This window comes from Mytilus edulis, chromosome 12, assembly GCF_963676685.1.
Source record: "Mytilus edulis chromosome 12, xbMytEdul2.2, whole genome shotgun sequence".
Taxonomy (NCBI): Eukaryota; Metazoa; Mollusca; class Bivalvia; order Mytilida; family Mytilidae; genus Mytilus; species Mytilus edulis.
The window spans coordinates 6,977,319-6,996,302 of record NC_092355.1 but is presented as its reverse complement, the minus strand read 5'-3'; the positions used below and the strand labels follow the sequence as shown (position 1 = coordinate 6,996,302).

General features: G+C 32.9%; 3 protein-coding genes across 3 annotated transcripts in view; 2 read left to right on the top strand and 1 right to left on the bottom strand.

The window, feature by feature from the left end:
• Nucleotides 1-18,984, bottom strand: part of LOC139499599 (kinesin-like protein KIF13A) — a 162,224-nt gene that overhangs the window by 64,048 nt on the left and 79,192 nt on the right. Inside the window, exons 9-12 of the mRNA XM_071288351.1 lie at nt 2,775-2,887; nt 1,958-2,069; nt 1,135-1,347; nt 196-306 (exon numbers count right to left, since the gene is read on the bottom strand). Of these exons, the coding sequence (XP_071144452.1) occupies nt 196-306; nt 1,135-1,347; nt 1,958-2,069; nt 2,775-2,887 (549 nt within the window). The remainder of the gene's footprint in view (nt 1-195; nt 307-1,134; nt 1,348-1,957; nt 2,070-2,774; nt 2,888-18,984) is intronic.
• On the top strand, nt 5,078-10,846 carry LOC139499600 (putative mediator of RNA polymerase II transcription subunit 26). The gene is made up of 2 exons (XM_071288353.1): nt 5,078-5,376; nt 6,891-10,846. Exons 1-2 carry the CDS (start codon nt 5,181-5,183, stop codon nt 10,697-10,699), a joined length of 4,005 nt encoding a protein of 1,334 aa, XP_071144454.1. The 5' UTR covers nt 5,078-5,180; the 3' UTR covers nt 10,700-10,846.
• Nucleotides 14,602-16,128, top strand: LOC139499601 (uncharacterized protein MAL13P1.304-like). Its single transcript, XM_071288354.1, has one exon. The coding sequence runs from the start codon at nt 15,093-15,095 to the stop codon at nt 16,098-16,100; it is 1,008 nt and encodes a 335-aa protein (XP_071144455.1). The 5' UTR covers nt 14,602-15,092; the 3' UTR covers nt 16,101-16,128.

Below are 18,984 nucleotides of genomic sequence, written 5' to 3'. Positions count from 1 at the left end.
CCTTTTCAGGTGGGTCACACAAGGTAAAAAAAACACACTTTTGAGGACACTTTTGAATGGTCACCATATTTTTTTGCGGTCACCTATATTAACGTACATAATAAATTTAGAAACACCATCATCCTATCTTACAAATGAGGCAAAAAAGTTATTGGTAAAAACACAGTGTCAAAACATTCATTTTGAGCAACTAACCTTGTGTATTTTTTCTGTTTCTTTTAATTTTTCTTCCCATGTTTTTGTCATTTCTTTCATTATCTTTTCTGATTCTTCCAGTCTTTCCTTTAAGTTAGGTGCCTTCATACTCTGGAATACAAAATATATTTGTAAAGAAACGTGGGCTTATTCAAAAATAATTCATAAACATTGCCAAAGTTTTGTAAAACTATAAGATTTGTACATTTATAGTCTCATGAGAATACCATCTATACCCCTTCCGGAGCACAATAGACCACCCCCAGTTTTTGGTGGGGTTCATGCTGCTTATTCTTTAGTTTTCTATGTTGTGTCTTGTGTACTTTTATTTGTCTGCTTGACTTTTTATTTTTCAGCCATGGCGTTGTCAGTTTATTTTTCGATCAATGAGTTTGACTGTCCGTTTGGTATGTTCAGCCCCACTACTAAACTAATCACATATTGTAGAGTGTATAAAAGTTGATATAAATTCCCTCATTGTCCATCAATCGTTTTTATCCACTGATTTCATTGTTTGATTTTTGCTTGTTAATATTTGTGGTACAGAAAGAACCCTCTAAATTGAAAGTCCAGAATCTGGGTAAACTGGCTAATGTCGTTACTACTCTTGAATTATGGATCAACATTTTGAACTTGTGTTTTATAACAATTAAACTAGTCTATTAGTTTCACATTTGAATTGTTTTACATTTGTCATTTCAGGGCCTTTTATAGCTTACTATGAGGTATGGGCTATGCTCGTTGTTGCAACCGTACAGGTGACCTATAGTTGTTAATTTCTGTGTCATTTTGTCTCTTGTGGAGAGTTGTCTCATTGGCAATCATACCACATCTTCCTTTTATATGTGAAATCCCCATTCAGTTCTCAACTTTAGGTAAATCAAAAGGGTTTGATATAGACTCACTCACAGATAATCTGAATCAACAAGTTATACAAACCTGTGCTTCATTTAACTGACATTTCAGGTTTTCTAGTTCTGATCTCAAATCGTGTATAATTTTAGCGTTTGGATCTTCATTGATTACAGCATGGTTAACTATTCGTTTAGCTCTGTCAGCGTAACGAAGTGTAGATAAAGTTTCCTCGTAATTATCAGCAGAAGGACTTAGTGTTGCTACCATCACAGTCTTACTGTTACCTCCTAAATTATCCTGAAAAACACAAAGTTCATTTTACAAATCCTAGTTATCTCCCTTTAACTAAGGTAAAATAGTCTTGTAACACGTTTACAATCAATGTCATAGATATTAAATATCAGGTTTCACAACAACTATGTAAGAGTGGTGTACCCTTATTGTAGAATATCCAGCACCAGTTACGATATTTTTCACATAAACCTTGAGTTAAGAAATTACATGCAGCAGTTTTGGAAAATATTTCTGAAATCAGTATAATTCTGATTATACAACTATTTTTTTTGTTTGTTCTGAAATTAAGATATAGTGCATGGCCATAAGTTTTCAATGTTTTCATATCAAATAATGTTGTTTTTAATCATTATAACTGTGGGGTCACTGATCGTCGGATTTTAATCGACTTGGTACAAATGGAAGCAGAATAGTCACAGTTTTTTTTCTTTGCTTGGTTGACCCAGACCTTCCCTGAAATTTTTTCCTAGCATGCAACACACCTTTAAGTACTGGTGAGTTAGCTGAATACAGAAAGTAATCTGCTGATTAATTGATGCAGTTGTTATTTTCATGTTGATTTTTTTTTACTGATTGGACAGATGTATTCCTTATAAATTATCGTATAACTTACTTTGAGAAGCCATGTTAGAACAGAATCTCTGTATGGTACAAACTTATCTTTCTTCTTCCCTGCTGACTGGTCAGCTAAAGCTGATATAACAAGTCCTAGAGTTGTTAAAGATCTACAAAAAATAACATGAATATAATTTAAAACTGATATTTTACTTGCTCATTTCCGCCAAGACAGGTGACATCTTATTTTCATATGCTACAATGAATTTAGTATTAGCTAATTACAGAAGAATATTAGCTTCTTGCAAGTTTTATTCTACATGCCAAAGAAATCTAGCTTTTTCCATGTTTAACCATTTTCTGTGTTATTTTGTAAAAGTATGCTATTTAATGTATAAATACTTTATAAACAATGTAGACTTATGTAAACAAATGCTTGTGAGAGAGTTGTCTACATACTTCATTGTATCAGTGTTCTATTTTTTACTGTTTCTGTGTCATTTGCTCGTTGTTGAAGGCCCTACAGTGACCTATAGTTGTTAATTTCTGTGTCATTTTGTCTCTTGTTGAGAGTTGTCTCATTGGCATTCATACCACATATTCTTTCATATATTTACTGAAGGGTTTGTTACTCCTGCTGTGTGGATGCTGTAGAATGTGTCCCCATGCTTGTGCTTGCTTCTGAGAGAGATGTCTACATATTCCACTAAATAAACGATTTATTTCTTTTAGTGTTTCTGTGTGGAGAGTTGTTTCATTGGCAATCATACCACATCTTCTTTTTTTTATATTTATGGCACACAACATGATTAGTCTGATTTTACACTTAATGAATGACATCCTTCACTTATTGATAAGTTTTGAATTATATTTACTTGTTAATGTTGCTTCCCTCTTTGAGACGGTCCCCCACAGCACCAGTTTTCTGAGCACGTTCACTACCAGCTAAATCTACCAAACTAATCTTACTGGCTTTCTCCCCACTAACCTGGAAATATAACATAAACCAATTAAAATTAGGCTTTAATGTAGTAAACATATTCTCTATATTTTCTGAAACATTGCTACATTTTTCTATAAAAGAATTTCAGAATGATGCATAAAAGATCAACAACCATAGCCAGGAAGTTTGAGGGATGTGATTGATTGTTTCTGGTTTAATGCCATTTTATGCACTATTGTGCATTTTGTGGGGGTCAGTTTTTATTGATGGAAGATGCAGAGAAAACCACTATGTTAGGAAAACTGACAATCCTAGTCAACTAATTATGGAATCGGACCACCAGCCATGTGCAGGTTTTGAACCGACAAACTCAGTGTTGACAGGCTAGTGATACAGTAGTTTGACTTCTTAGACCACGGGAATGATGAGAACTCTAGAGGGGTTGGAACAAAAAGATGAGGACTCTAGAGGGGTTGGAACAAAAAGATGAGGACTCTAGAGGGGTTGGAACAAAAAGATGAGGACTCTAGAGGGGTTGGAACAAAAAGATGAGGACTCTAGAGGGGTTGGAACAAAAAGATGAGGACTCTAGAGGGGTTGGAACAAAAAGATGAGGACTCTAGAGGGCTTGGAACAAAAAGATGAGAACTCTAGAGGGGTTGGAACAAAAAGATAAGGACTCTAGAGGGGTTGGAACAAAAAGATGAGAACTCTAGAGGGGTTGGAACAAAAAGACAAGGACAAAAACGACTGAAAAAGTCAAAATTTAAAAATTGATTTCAAAAACATCAGAAGACAATAAACACAACCATAAGAATCAGTGTCTTCCAAGATCATAACAGTTTTTTAAATTCTATTTTTATTTTCTTCATTATGAATATCTTTCTAAATAAAATATCCTGTATTTACACATCTTTCTTTAATAGATTTATGACAGACATCTTGTACAATACAAAAACTGTACTTTTCAATCAGTTTGCCATAAAATGCAGATTTTATTACATTATAAATTTATTCCTTTGTTTTATAAATAATCAAATAATTATGACTATGTGGTTAAACTATGAAACCTGTCAAATTAATTTTGTAACAATAGAATTATTTGTTTTTATTACAAAAAGTACAAAAATGTTTGTGATCTTTATTTTTCATTGTTATGTTTATTTGTCACATCAAAATTTACAAAAAACAAACATATTTGGTAGGTTATGGTGGGGCCACTATCAGAGAACTGTACATACATTTTTTCTAAATACAAGAAAGATGTGAATTGTGTTAATTTTAGTTTATCATTCCAATATTACTTTAAGGTGGATATTGGAGGGTTTTACATATAAATATTAATAGAGATTAATATGCTAAAGACATAAAACCAGAATAGAGAAAAAGTGACCAAAAAATAAAAAAAAATAGAGAATAATGGGGAGCAAAGCATAAAGAATTAGGGATGGGAAGACACAAAATTTGAAAAAAAAAAAGATAAATTGTCTAAAAAATACATGACTACAGAAATAAATACCTCACCAACCAGACACAAAATTGAGCTTAATCATAAATGGTCCATTTGTCAAAGTCATGTTATTTTTCATCCTCGTACAACAAAGTGTATATTTTCAATGTTCTACCCTCTATTGTCGATTACTTTTTCCATTTCTTTATTTTTTACTATGAATTCTACATTATTTCCAAACTTTTCAATCAATTTATGTCTCATTTTCATTTTTCAATAGAACCCTAATATTTTTTTTAATAATTTCAAATAATGTCTGGTACTGTATCGTTTGTATTTTTTTAATCAAATTTCTACAGGTATTATTTTTTCATATTTTTTTCCTTTCGCAATCAAATTTTGTCTCTTTTTAATTTTTTCAAATACTACAATTATTTACCATATTTTTTTATTATATTTATTTAAATAGTCTTATATCACAATATTTCATATTTTTCCTGTATAATATCTACCTATACAGGTAACAAACAATTAAAATAATTAATAACTCTTAATTCTCCAAAAAAGCCATAAAACTAACATCTCATGTCAATAAGTTAATTTATGATGATGAACATCAAAGTTCACAATATATCACTTTAAAACATTACCTATACACCTGAACACCAGGTAACAATAGAAAATAACATGTTACCTGTCTAAATCTGTAATTATGCAGAACATTACACTATGATCATCAATTATTGTTCAAATAGTTTTTTCTTTGATTACTATAATGTCTTTCATTAAGTTTAGAAGGACAAATGTATGAGAGACAGAAACTAAATAACATGTGCTGCAATTACAGTTGAATGAATTTTAAATGAACTTATATTTTTGAGACAGAAGATGATTTGCTTACTAAATTTTGTGATATTTACTATTTTGACATTTAATGTGAATGGACAAGTTACTAATTCCAGTGCGTACAATAGACAATACCAAAATTATGAATTCCCAAGAAATAGTGATGGCAGAAATCCTCCCAATATCCAGTGGACTAATAACAACATACAAAGAAGAAATGATACACATCTTCCACAAAGTAAGTCAATATTTTCTTTTCTTACAGAGAGAGTCATCAGAGTTTTCTTTTTCCTTTACAAAATATGTTGGCATTGTTTTCTTTCCCTCTTTAAAAACTTGACTTTGTTTTTTTTAATTTTTTAAATCAAATAATGTGATATCACATATATGTTAATATAACTGCATTATCTTTAAAAAAAAATTTTTTTTAATGTTTTCTCTTTATATTAACACAACTTTAAATAAGGTCACTATATATAAAGCAAGTTATTTATGTTGATTTTTTATTTTGTGATTGCAAGGGCAAATACGCTTGCATATTATTAATTTCTTCAAATTTTTCTGATCACCAATGCCCTTAAAGTTCAACTTTAAGTAAAGGAATATATAAGGGATTTCAAGGCAAGATTATAAAAAATACTATCTGTTTAATCAAAATGACAATGAAGAATTTAGGTCATATTCTTTAGCCATAAAAAGGTCCTATTTCATATCTTTTTGAGGCCAGGGACACTTAAATGACAGTGCTCTCTATTATTTCTCTTAATATCTAGATGTCAAATTGTACAATTTTTGGGAAATATGCCATTTTTTATACATATTTTGCTATCTTTACATGGCTATATTGAGAATAATGGCAGATATTTTTTCACTAAAACTTTTTATTTCGCTAAAGTACATTGTATAAAGTCTGCAAAAACGAAAACATCAAGATTACAATATTAATTATTGATCCACCATTTTAGGATCAATTTGGCCAAAAACTACATTATCCTTTTACCTAGATGGCAATATTAAGAGTCACAGAGCAGGGCATGTGGTGTTTTATGGACACAAATTCTTATTATATTTGTATATTGAGTTTAAATAGTTATCTAGTAATTGATAAATGGATTAATGCTGATACCATGGTTTTAATCACTTTACTTGCAAAGAGCAATAACTCTTAACATTTTATATCTTGGAGAGTAATAAAAATTAGTATATAGTTAATGCATGTAACTCATAAAACAAATTTCTCTTTTCTGTCTGTAAATTTAATTTTGAAGTCCAAAATTTACTCATCATGCTTTGAAAGAACAAATTCATAATCTTAAAATCTGACATCTTCAAATTTATTATATACTGTTTCATTTTCAATTTTGTTAATAATTCAGAGTCAGAAAAAGATAAATGTAAAATTGTTGATTCAAAACTTGTAATTTAGCTATCACTAATATACAAAGGGGATTTTCAAACTCATAAAGTTGATAGTAAACTGACAAACAACTGAATACAAAACACCAAGATAGATAACTGCAGCCGGGGACCAAGCAACATTAACTGCTGTTTTATTACATAAAACCCTTATTCAACTTGTTTTAAGCAGAATTTCATGACTATTCCATAACTAAATAAAAAGTTACATAAAGGATTTAATTAACCTCTGAAATTAAAGTAATTTTTTATTCCTAAGGAATATACTTTAATTCCAGACGTTAAGACACTTTTTTTAAGTATGATAACAATCTTGTTTTTCTTTTGATGTTTCAGGTACGCGTACAAACTACACAGACGTCTACTTATCAGAGGCACACCAACCAGATACACGAAAAAATGCTCCAATGCCGATGTACCAAGGCAGGGGAGCATGGAATTCTCAGAATGGTCAACCAGGACAGCAAGGAGGCAGACAAGTCCAAAACAAATTCCAGCCAAGCAACAGTAATCCTCAACATGTTCAACCAGGGGGTAGACAAGTCCCAAACAATTACCAACCAAACAAATGGAATTCTCAGCAAGGTCAACCAGTACAAGGAAACCAAAACAATGGCAGACAGCAGCAACAATTTGATCCAAACTCTGGTACCTGGAGTCGGCAAAGTCAACCTGGCATGGCTCCAACACTAAATCAATATGTAGACCAGTCTGGAAGGAACACTAATCACCAGCAACAACATGGAGGACCAGCTAGTAGGTCCCAGCACTACTTTCCTAACCAGTTTAACCAGCAACAAATGCTTCCTACTCATTTAAATAATGGTGGAATGGGAATGGGTCCTGGGATGATTCCAGGAGGAAATCGAATGGATTCAAGAATGATGGGGATGGTTCCAGGAGGAAATCCCATGGGAATGCCAATGATGGATCCTGACCTTCCTGATGGTTTGGATGACCTTTGGGAAATGCAACAAAAACAAAGGGCAATGAAACACATGATGGCAGCTAATCCAGGCCTTGCTCAGCAAATGGCAGGTCATCCAGGCATGGCAGGGCAAATGGGAGCACCAATGACAAATCCCAATGGAATACAGGGTTCACAATACAATGAACCACTTCAAAGGAAAGATACAGGAGGACCAGGCAGTGTCAGGATATGGACAAACCCAAACACTACAAATAACTTCAGGGGTCCAAACAGGGGACCTTACCAGCAAGGAAATGGTCCTTTACGTAGCAATTTTGAAGAAAATTCTGTGAAGAAAGAAAAAATAATGCCATTACGACCTTCAAGTTTTGGTGATGTTTCAAACAAACTTATCACAAATCACATGACAAATGAGCAAAAGAAAGATTTAATCGGATTAACAACTGAAAAGCCCTTACCTAATGTCAATCAGAAGGTTCAACCTCATCCATATCTCCGATCTACACATGGAGCTCAAACAAAAACAACACATGTAGAAACTGGAAATTTAAGAAACAGATGGTATCGAAAAAGAGGCAGAGAAAACAGAGTTACTGAAGCCACAACTCTGCCACCTCGTCCTGTTTCACCTACAGAAGATCCTTCAGCAGTTTGGAATGTCAAACATTTGCCTCCAACTTATAGTTATGGAGAAGATATACAACAAAGATACAGATCAAATGACCTTGGTCAACAACAACAGCAACAGATACAATATGAACAAAGACCAAGTAATCACAATGTACCACAAACTTACAAAGGTACAGACAATGAACAATATCAAAACAATGTTAATTATAACATGCAACAGAATGGTCAAACTTATTATCAGCAAAATGTACCCAAAGATAGCACACAAAGTCAAACTAATTCTAAAGTGGCTTCTGCGTGGGATCCAAGACAACTACCACAAATGTCTGAAATACAAGACAGTGTTAATCAGCAACATAGATATCAACCCACAGAATCTAATCAGCAACATAGATATCAACCTACGGAGTCCAAACACATGCCACAAATGTCCGAGTATCAATACGGTAACACTCAATATAATCCTAGACAACAACAAGAGATGGATGATTATCAAAGGTATTTAAATCAACAAAGAGGTCAACGAATGGGACAAGTTGAAAATAAAAGAAACATTTATTCAACCAACAATGAAAATCAGATAAACCAAAGATACCCAAATAATTGGCAAAGTCCTTCTAGATCTGAATTTGAAGAGAATGAAGGGAAAGGTATTCAGAAGGAAAGGATACCTAATAGACCAAATAGTGAAACTCAATCCAACTCACATAATATCATCAGCCAATTAGATTTAAGCAAGTACAAGTCATCTGATCCAACCCAACCAAACCAACCTTCACAACAAACCCGAACAATTGAAATATCTCATCAAACCAAATGGACTGGTAATAACCAGGTCGAACATGAAAGAGAAAGGGAACAAGAAACAGAAAGGGAGAATGTAAACAGTGCTTTGAGAAACTCCCCAACATCAAGATCCACCTCAAGAAATGGTTCCATAGATCAAACAAAGCTAAGACAAATTGTTAGAGAAAGAATGAGACAGAATGGTGCGTTGCCATGGAGTCCTGTTAGAGAGGGTGGGAACAGGTATAAAACACGTCAAGGCCAAATTTATCCAACTGAAAAAGCATTTGTAGAAGCAACACTTGTCCAGAACATAAGTAAACTAGCAGGTGATAAAGGGGAGATAACCTTTAGTGCAGGAGCTACTGACCCAAGACTGCTGCATGTTTCTCCCGAGATTCCAGCCAGTCAAGAACATTTAACAGGTACACATGACCAAAGAACAATGCAACCATCCAATACTGGAAGAGGAGTTTGGCATAATAAAACAAGAGTTCCACCAATTACTGGTAGGGAGGTGTGGCTAGACCCATCCAATCAAAAAGAGATTGCTGCATCTGAACTTTCTCCTGCCATGATAAGTGATATAGTTGACAGTTTTCTATTAGGAGGTGGAGATGAAATTGAGACTCCTTTCGGGAAAATTGAGCGTGAAGAAAGTGGAGGGTATGAGATTGAAGGACCTTTATTTAGAATGATCCTAAGGGAAATATATGACAGCGTCCATAATGAAAATGAAAAAACTTCATCACCTAAAGAGCTTGAACATCAAAGGAAACTGAGAGGTTTTGATTTGTCAGCAAGAAAGACTGGTTTAACCAATACTCAAACGACAGTTATGACTGGAAAGTCAACAAAGACAAATGGCATTAACGAACAACACAGATCTATATGGGATAATTTACCAATAGCTGATAAGCCTAGTACTAAGGCACCATCTACTGATCCTAAGACACAATCACAAAACCTTAATAATAATGGACAAAAGCTTAGGGTACCAGATATTTCAAGTAACACTGGACGTCCCTGGGGACCAGTGGCTCCAAAAGCTCAAAATATCCCTGCACCTCCATGGGAACCAATAACTCCTAGGGCCCCAGTATTGGAAGCAAAGATTGAAACAACTTCAAAGCCAGTTCAAGGAACACAACGGATAATTGAAAAGCTGGCATCTATCACAACCATAGCAACACCAACAACAACTTCTGCAACCGTAGCAACTCCAAAAAGTTCAGAAATGTCGTATAGCAGTACAACTCAGCAGGTTGTAAAAGTACCCCTACCAAGGGTACCCACTACAACATGGACTCAACTATTACACGACGAACCGATAAGTCTAGGTAAAAAGCCACCTGTAGCTGCTAGAATGATCTGGGTTCCTGAAGAACAGGGAACTGTGGGTAATAACACGTATAAAGAGAAGGAAATTGAAAAGGTTGTTAAAAAAGAACCTCCATCTGACTCAGCTTTTGGAGTAATGATTGTTATTATAGTTGTCATGGCAATTCTGGTGGCCCCGGTTTTCTGCGTTGTTTGGAGAATTCGTAAACATTTAAATGAAAAGAAGTTAAAGAAAATACTTGATGACAGCGATATTAAATCTGTGACAGAGACAATGGTTACACATGACTTCGGTAAATGTGACGATTTCGAAAAGGAGCGAGGGGCTCGAAGGAAAACATACAACCGAGATTACAAATTGAGTGACAAAACTTATCATGAATTACAACCATTAAAATCAGCCAGTGGATGGACGTCTCCTAATGTCATTGTACACCAAGTCAATGAAATCTATTAAAATTGAAGGATAAACTGTTATTTAAGTACCGGTACATATTGAACTTTGAAGTTGCTCTACCAAGCTCAGTGGACGTCTCCAAATGTAAAAGTTCACTAAGTCAATGAAATCTATTAACATTTTATAATAAACTGTTTTTAAATTTAAGTGATTTAGTTACTGTAGTTTTACTATATCCCAACCTTAAGTCAGGCTTGAAGTTAATGTGAATGAGACAGTAACCCAGCGAAATAACAAAATACACCTTCGGTCTCCAACATTCAAAAATAATCTACAGCATAGATCAGGCACTACATCCACACAAGTCTAAAAAGAGTACATTTAACATAGTGGCAAAGTTGTGTCATCAAGTACAAATTTACTATGAGAGAATATCTATCTTGATTAAAAGGTTACTGACTTGGGATAGGCACATTAAATAAGTCTTCAGTTTTCTATGTACAATTACTTTTCTTTTGATCATCTTTTATTTTTGCCATGAGACTGTGCCTTCTTCAACTTCTGATTGTTGATTGTCCTTTTGGTGTTCTCTGCCACTTTTAAAACAAGTGTACCAGTTAAACTAGTTTTGTTTCTTACTCGACACTGGCCTATTTTTTATGTTTAGTGATTAAACTAGGTCTTGGTTCTGAATCTGGACTGGTATATTTTTTTGTGTTTAGTGAGGCAGTTTTTTCCCTTATGTTTAGTGCTTAAACTAGGTCTTGGTTTTGATTCGGGACTGGCACATTTTTTTTTATGTTTAGTGTTAAAACTAGGTCTTGGTTCTGATATGGACTATAAAAAAGAAGATGCGGTATGATTGCCAATGACACAACTCTCCACAAGAGACTAAATGACACAGAAATTATCAACTATAGGTCACTGTACGGATTTAAATAAAATATTGCTTAAACTGTACTGACTTCAACAATGAGAAAAGCCCATACCGCATAGAAGCACATTTTTATTTATGTTAAATGATTGAACTAGGTCTTGCTTTTGATTTGAACAAGTGCATTTTAACTTATGTGTTCTTTCTTTAATCAATACAGCAGACTTAGTCAAAGTACAGTAACCTTCGCATGGTCAAATCTATCTATAATTAGAGAAAACAGCAAATATGAAACAAAGTTATGTAAGGTACAATATCAATGATTGATTGATTATTGGCTGTTGTATAACATTCAGAGGAAAATATGTCATAGATATAGGAAGATGTGGTGTGAGTGCAAATGAGACAACTCTCCATCCAATAGATATAGGAAGATGTGGTGTGAGTGCCAATGAGACAACTCTCAATCCAATAGATATAGGAAGATGTGGTATGAGTGCCAATGAGACAACTCTCTATCCAATAGATATAGGAAGATGTGGTGTGAGTGCCAATGAGACAACTCTCCATCCAATAGATATAGGAAGATGTGGTATGAGTGCCAATGAAACAACTCTCTATCCAATAGATATAGGAAGATGTGGTGTGAGTGCCAATGAGACAACTCTCCATCCAATAGACATAGGAAGATGTGGTGTGAGTGCCAATGAGACAGCTCTCTATCCAATAGATATAGGAAGATGTGGTGTGAGTGCCAATAAGACAACTTTCTATCCAATAGATATAGGAAGATGTGGTGCGAGTGCCAATGAGACAACTCTCCATCCAATAGATATAGGAAGATGTGGTGTGAGTGCCAATGAGACAACTCTCCATCCAAATAACAATTTATAAAAGTAAACCATTATAGGTCAATGTATGGCCTTCAACACTGAGCCTTGGCATGCATGTTCAGGACAAAAATATGTTAATGAAACAGCTACCCAATGACACAACAAAAAAGGCACCAAGGGGTTTCAAAACAGGAAAGAAAGTAAACTTTACAAAATAAGTATGACCACTAGAAAAAATGCACCCAACAAGTTATTAGAACTGGAACAAAAAATGACACATGACAAAAATAATGAATGAATGATAAAGAATCACTAAGGAAATTGCATATATATCTCATTTGTCAACCTTTATAGAGTAACACTACCGAAAACATGTAACATGGATTTTATAAAAAAAAAAAAAAGTTAACAAACTTTTTTGCTTTCAAATTAGTCAATTGATCCTTTCATCTCTTGACATGTGTAATTAACTCATGCTGTGTTAATTATATAGATGACTGAATGTAGATTGATTCTTCTAAGAAATATTATGGGAGGTCTTCTATACACATAAGATGATGTGGTATGGTTGCAAATGTGACAACTCTCCATGATTTTTTAACACCGCACACATACAACTAAAAATCTGAGGCAACATCAATCTGACCAAAAACATGGGGAGGGGGAGGGGTATGCAGGTGGCCTAGGAAGATCAGCAGCACCACATCTATCAAGTTCACCAGTGAATATCTGTACCCCAGTTCTCAGACAGGATAACTTAGTTAGTGCATATCAGTCATGTGACTCCAATCACCATGTGATTAAAATGTAGACATCACTTCCAACACTTTTTCAGCGACAGGTTGACAATGTTTGATGATTTGAAGATAAATGTTCAGGAAATAAAAACCTAATTAATTGGTCACCCTCCCTTATGTGTGTACACTGTTGATGAGGATCCTGAAGATGCTTGAAACTATAATAGGTGCAGGGATACAGGTGTCCTTCCTATCTGGTAAATGACATTATAAAAGAGTGCTTAATTGACAATCTTTTCTCATGAAAGACATAATTCCAGAAATAGTCTATTGAGTCCCCTAGGTATAAGGCATTAAACACGTTAAGAGATTGGAAAATTCTATTGCCTATGTTATATACACACACACACACATATATATATATATATATATATATATATATAAAGACATTACATTGTACAAAATCATAAATTTTTAATGCATGATCCATTTATGTAGTACAAATGATAGATCTTCTTTGGTCTCAATTTTACCTTATTTTAAAATCTATTTCTCAATAACAAATGAACTGAAGAGAAAATCCATTTTATAAAATCAAAATGCACTAAAATAACTATTAAACATTTCTACAAAGAGGATATGGGAGATAAAAGATAATATTTAGACACTACAATGATCTGAGCAAATGATTGTTTTACAAGTTTTAGATGAATATAAACATATATGTTTAGAACAAAAATAAACATATATGTTTAGAACAAAAATGCAAAATTACGTAAAAGTGTTTAAATAGACGCAGTTGTCATTGATTGCAGATCATGATAGATTAATCAAACTTATCGAGCAGAAAAGAAAATGGAGGGGCCTGATGGGGTGTATTATCACAATTCACAAGTTGATTTTTTTTGTCAATCACAATTCACAGAAAATAGATTTCCATGATCACGGATCCCGAAAATATATATATAAAAAAAAATCTGTAGAAAAACAGATCACGATAGCGAAAAGTGCTGATCACGAAGAACGAAAATAACCCATCAGGCCCCTCAAAATGCATGGCAAATAATTTTGTAAGTGCCTGCATTAACGATAATGATGTCTGACATTCAAACAAGGCTATCACATACAGCCAATACTATTATTTTCGCTATCATAGAAATTGAATTTTGGTTTATTCTTATAGTTTACTGAACACTCAACAATTCCAATGTTGAGATAATTTTAATCTCTAAGTCTGATCGTACCATGCATTGTTACCCAAAACTAACAAGAAATAATTGCAAAATTTCAACTTAATTTGTCATCGGTGCATTTAACAATTTTTTAAACTAATAAAAATCGATAGCATTCTTTGCATCTATGCAAGCGTTGTCTATCAATTAAGCCAAGCTTAGCAATACAATAATTAAAGTTTAGGGTTGTATAAGGTTTAATTAAATACATATCCGATCTCCTGTATTATAGAGAAATTAAATCAATGCAAAATCACAGAACTATATCATCTATCATGTCAGTTCATGATGACATTTTAATGCGAGGGATGTGTTCAAAAGTTCTCCACGACATTGTTGTATAATAATCTGTTCGGATATATTCAAAATGATGTAAAAATCTATCAGTACAGTTAAAATATTGTGCCGGATGATCTTTTAATCTAAAGGGTGCCTTTGATATTCTCAGACACTTGGTCACAATTATAATAACACCTCTGGAAATATTAAAAAAAGTAAAGTGAAAATCGATTAGAAAACTTCAAATACTGTGTTGGATCATCTTTTAATCTAAAGGGTGCAATCAATATACCCTAGCTGACATTGCAGCAAAATTATACATTTGGATTTTTTTCTAAATAAGGTGAAAATCTATGCAGTCAACTTGAAATAATGTGCACAATTCTCTTCTTTCATCCATAAATAAGTATATCTGCGACAGAAGTCTATTATGGTTGTGTTTGTGATTTTAAACTGGAATCTACCAAAAGTTACGATTTAAATTCAACAGAGTACATCATGTCAGAAAGTGACAAGTTAAAGTATATGAAAGCTTCCTCGTCTGATGTCGTCATGGCAACAGTAATCTTTTCCGTACTGATGACTTTAACGGGACTTAATATAATTTTTTACCTCATTTGCAAATTCATTTCAAGACCAAGAAGAGAAGAGAACTTAGATGTTAAACAAGTCAAAAGGATTAAAGTTAAGTCAGCGTCACAAATATCTAAAGATTTTGAAAAAGAGAGTATAAGACTTCTGATTCAACAGCTTCAGCCGTTGTCACGGAGAAACTCTCAGTCAGAGACAAAAGATGTGTTTCTCATGGAAGAAGGCACAAATTTGGGTCAGCCAAAAAATAAAGACGATTTAACTGTTAGTGATGAGCATAAACAAAGGGGAAGATTAAACTCTGAAAGTTCACTCGGTGAACAAATTGAAATTTATGTTGAAAATACAAATGACATTGAAAGTCATGATTCAAAGGATAAGAAATTATCCAACAAAAGCAAGGGCAAGAACGGAAAACATTCAAAATCTAGTATTTTCGGTAAGCTTGCCAATTCTCTTAGTGAAAGAAATAAAAATAGCAGCAAAATTGTGAATAACCAAAAGCATAGTTCTAAAAATGTCAAAAAGGGAAATAACTCCAAAAAGAAAAGGGAAGAAAAAGTTTTGGATGTCCTAAAACTTGAGGAATGTTCAAATATTGATTCAAGCAAGATAAATGAATTTCAAACAAAAATTCCAAACGAAATTCCATTGGCTAAAAAAACTTGTGGCAAATATATTAAAACTAAAAGGAAAGAGTCCAAAACTGATTCTTTATCAACACAAATTGAAATAGAACCTGGCATTAATAACATTTCTCCTGGCAACAAGATGGCCGACTCTAATAATCTGACTGTAACCAATGACAACCAGCACAATATAAACAATGTAGCAATAACATTAACAACAGATGATGGTTTACAAACAAATGTGAATTTTGGGAGTGAGTTAAACCTTGTTGAAAACACATGTTAGTGCTAGCGCTGTGAAATTAAATCTTGCTCAGAACACATATCATTACAATAGTAAATAATTGTCTAGAAAGAAAAAGATTTTTTTTTTTTGTATTACATGTACTAATTTTCAATATTGTATGGATTTCATGTTTTAAAATAGTCATTCTTTCTAAATATTGTGATAGCTCATGCTGTTATTTCCAGGATAATAGACCCATTCACACTTCTACATTTAGATCCATTTCAGCTAAATCAGTTCACATAAGATCAATTTATTTAAGCCCAATATTAACACCAAAAGAGGTAATTTAGTTTGAACTCATCTAATAATAAATGTGAATACAGACAATTGAAAATAATTAGTGCACATAAATGGCCTCAAAATTACATGCACAATTTATTGCAAAATGAATGACCAATATAAAAAGGCTGAACATTTACGAAAACTATACAAACATTGGTATAATTGAACTTGTAATTCAAGTAAATCATTAACTTCATACATTATTTTTGTACTGCGTATATATCAGCACATTAATTTTATTAAATATTTCTATTTATACAGTAAGTCTTTACTATTTCATGGGTAATTAAGTCATATCAATTGCTTTTTTAATTCTCATGTGAACACTGTGGTTCCGATAAGAATGTTAGAGATCGTTAGGAGTAAACATAATGTGAACATTAACTGACTTTATTTGGATCAATTAAAACAATGCTGGTGTGAACAGAGTCGTTATATATATTATATGGGTTTTTCAACTAAAATTGTTTTCTGTTTGGGGTGGGATAAAACTATTAAATAAGTATATTAAAGAAGAAGTTAAGAGAATTCAAGATTTTGTGCCAAATACATCCTGAAATTATATTTTAAGTTAAATACTGAATTTACATATAAAAAAGAAGATGTTGTGATTGCTAATGAGACAACTCTTCACAAGAGACCAAAATGACACAGAAATCAATTACTATAGCCCATATCACATAGTAATCTATTGAAGGCTTCAAAATTACAAATGTAAAACACTGCAAACTAGAAAATTAAACTTCATTAGTTTAATTATGGTACAGCAATGAAAGGAACCGTTTCTGTTTTTTAATCCATTAAGAGTTTGACCTAACAGAGGAAAACCAAGGGATCAACGTGGATGATACATTAGAACATTAAAACATGTATATGGGCGTTTTTCAATAAAAACGTATTTTCTTGTCCCAGCCACTTTAAAAAAAATGTGTTTGATCTTTGCAAGTAATTTTTTGTGCAGTCAGTACATTGAATTAGATTGTACATTTTTAAGCAAAGAAACAGTTTATTTTTTAGAGGGATTTATAAGATATTGACTCCTGAATGGTCCAAAACAACCAAAATGGCATGTCCCTAGACCGCCTGTCCAACATTCATACGCTAAAATATCGTAAAAAAATGAAGAAATTAATGGGTTTTTTACTTTACATAAGTTCTTTAATAATTCAAAAGTATGATCAGAGCCAACATATTCTAATAAACAGCTTTCAATATAGGTTTTTTAATTTCAGAAGGTGTGTCCCTCACAAATTGTCCACTACGAAACGAAGTCATTAAAATTTGCCAATAAACAGTTTTATAAAATCAATGTAATTTTTGTTTGCAAGAGATATCAACATTAGGGTCTTACAAAAGAAGTGATGCTTTTATAACGGCAAATAAATTGTTGGTAAGAAAAATTGAGCACATCAAATGGACCAGAGTGATACCGTATTTTTGATAATGTCCCCTACGAAACGGGTCAAATCTCCTTCAGTATCTGGTTTTAAAATTATGAAAAAAATATCAGTGTACAGCTTGATAAATGCTTTGATGAATACAATCAGTCTTGTTACTTTTACAATATAGGGATTGTGGGGAAAAAATAAAGCATGCGAATACGTCCCTTACGAAACGGTCCCCTACGAAACAAGTATGGGAGAAAAACGTTTCGTAGTGGACACTACCACTACCATGGAGTCTTTTTTTAATCTTTTTTCAATTATATTCGTGCAAAACAAATAACAAGGGTTAGTTTAATGTAATTGTTATTATGTTTTTATTAACATATAATAGGGTTGATGTCAACTACGAAACTTTTTGTCCACAACGAAACGGTTTTGTCCACTACGAAACGCATCAAAATGTCCACTACGTAACATGAGTTGAACCTTCATATGTGAAGTACTGTCTAATCTTTATCGATAAAAATGATTTTCTAATTCAGAAAAAAAATGATATTTTTCTAGTATTTAAAGTAAACAAACTGGAATGTCTATAGGAGACATTTAAAATTGCAAAAAATATGTGTGTTTAGAAGAAGTTTCGTAGGGGACAAAAGTCCCCTACGAAACAGTACACAAATTATGAAAATAATATCATTGTAAAGAATATTTAAGATTGCACTTTTTGTTTACAAACAGGTCTATTATAGAGGTATTCAAAATAACTCTTGAAATTAAATTTTAGACAAGTTGATTTTCCATTTTTTTTAGGTCTGAAATGTACGCTTTTATTGAAAAACGCCCATATAAGTTTATGATTTCAAATCACAATCAATAACGAATGATAAACAACAAATAAATGATTACCCCTTCAAATCATGCAGATGATTAATTGACACTAATCCATTCATATAGGTTCATATCTACAGAAATTATTCAAACTAATATTTGACAAGAATCAGACAATTTGTCAACCTTTGACCTTATCTTCATTTACTTACAAGTCTATCACGTTGACGTAGGTGGAGGAATAAAGAAGTAAATAAAGTTATTGATAATTTGACTGACCATTTTTCTTTCTATCAAATGTAAGACTCCTTATTTTGACAAGAGTCTTGTCTATTTTTTATACAGTAAAACCTGGATTTCTAATGTTGAAGTTAACAGTATGTGTT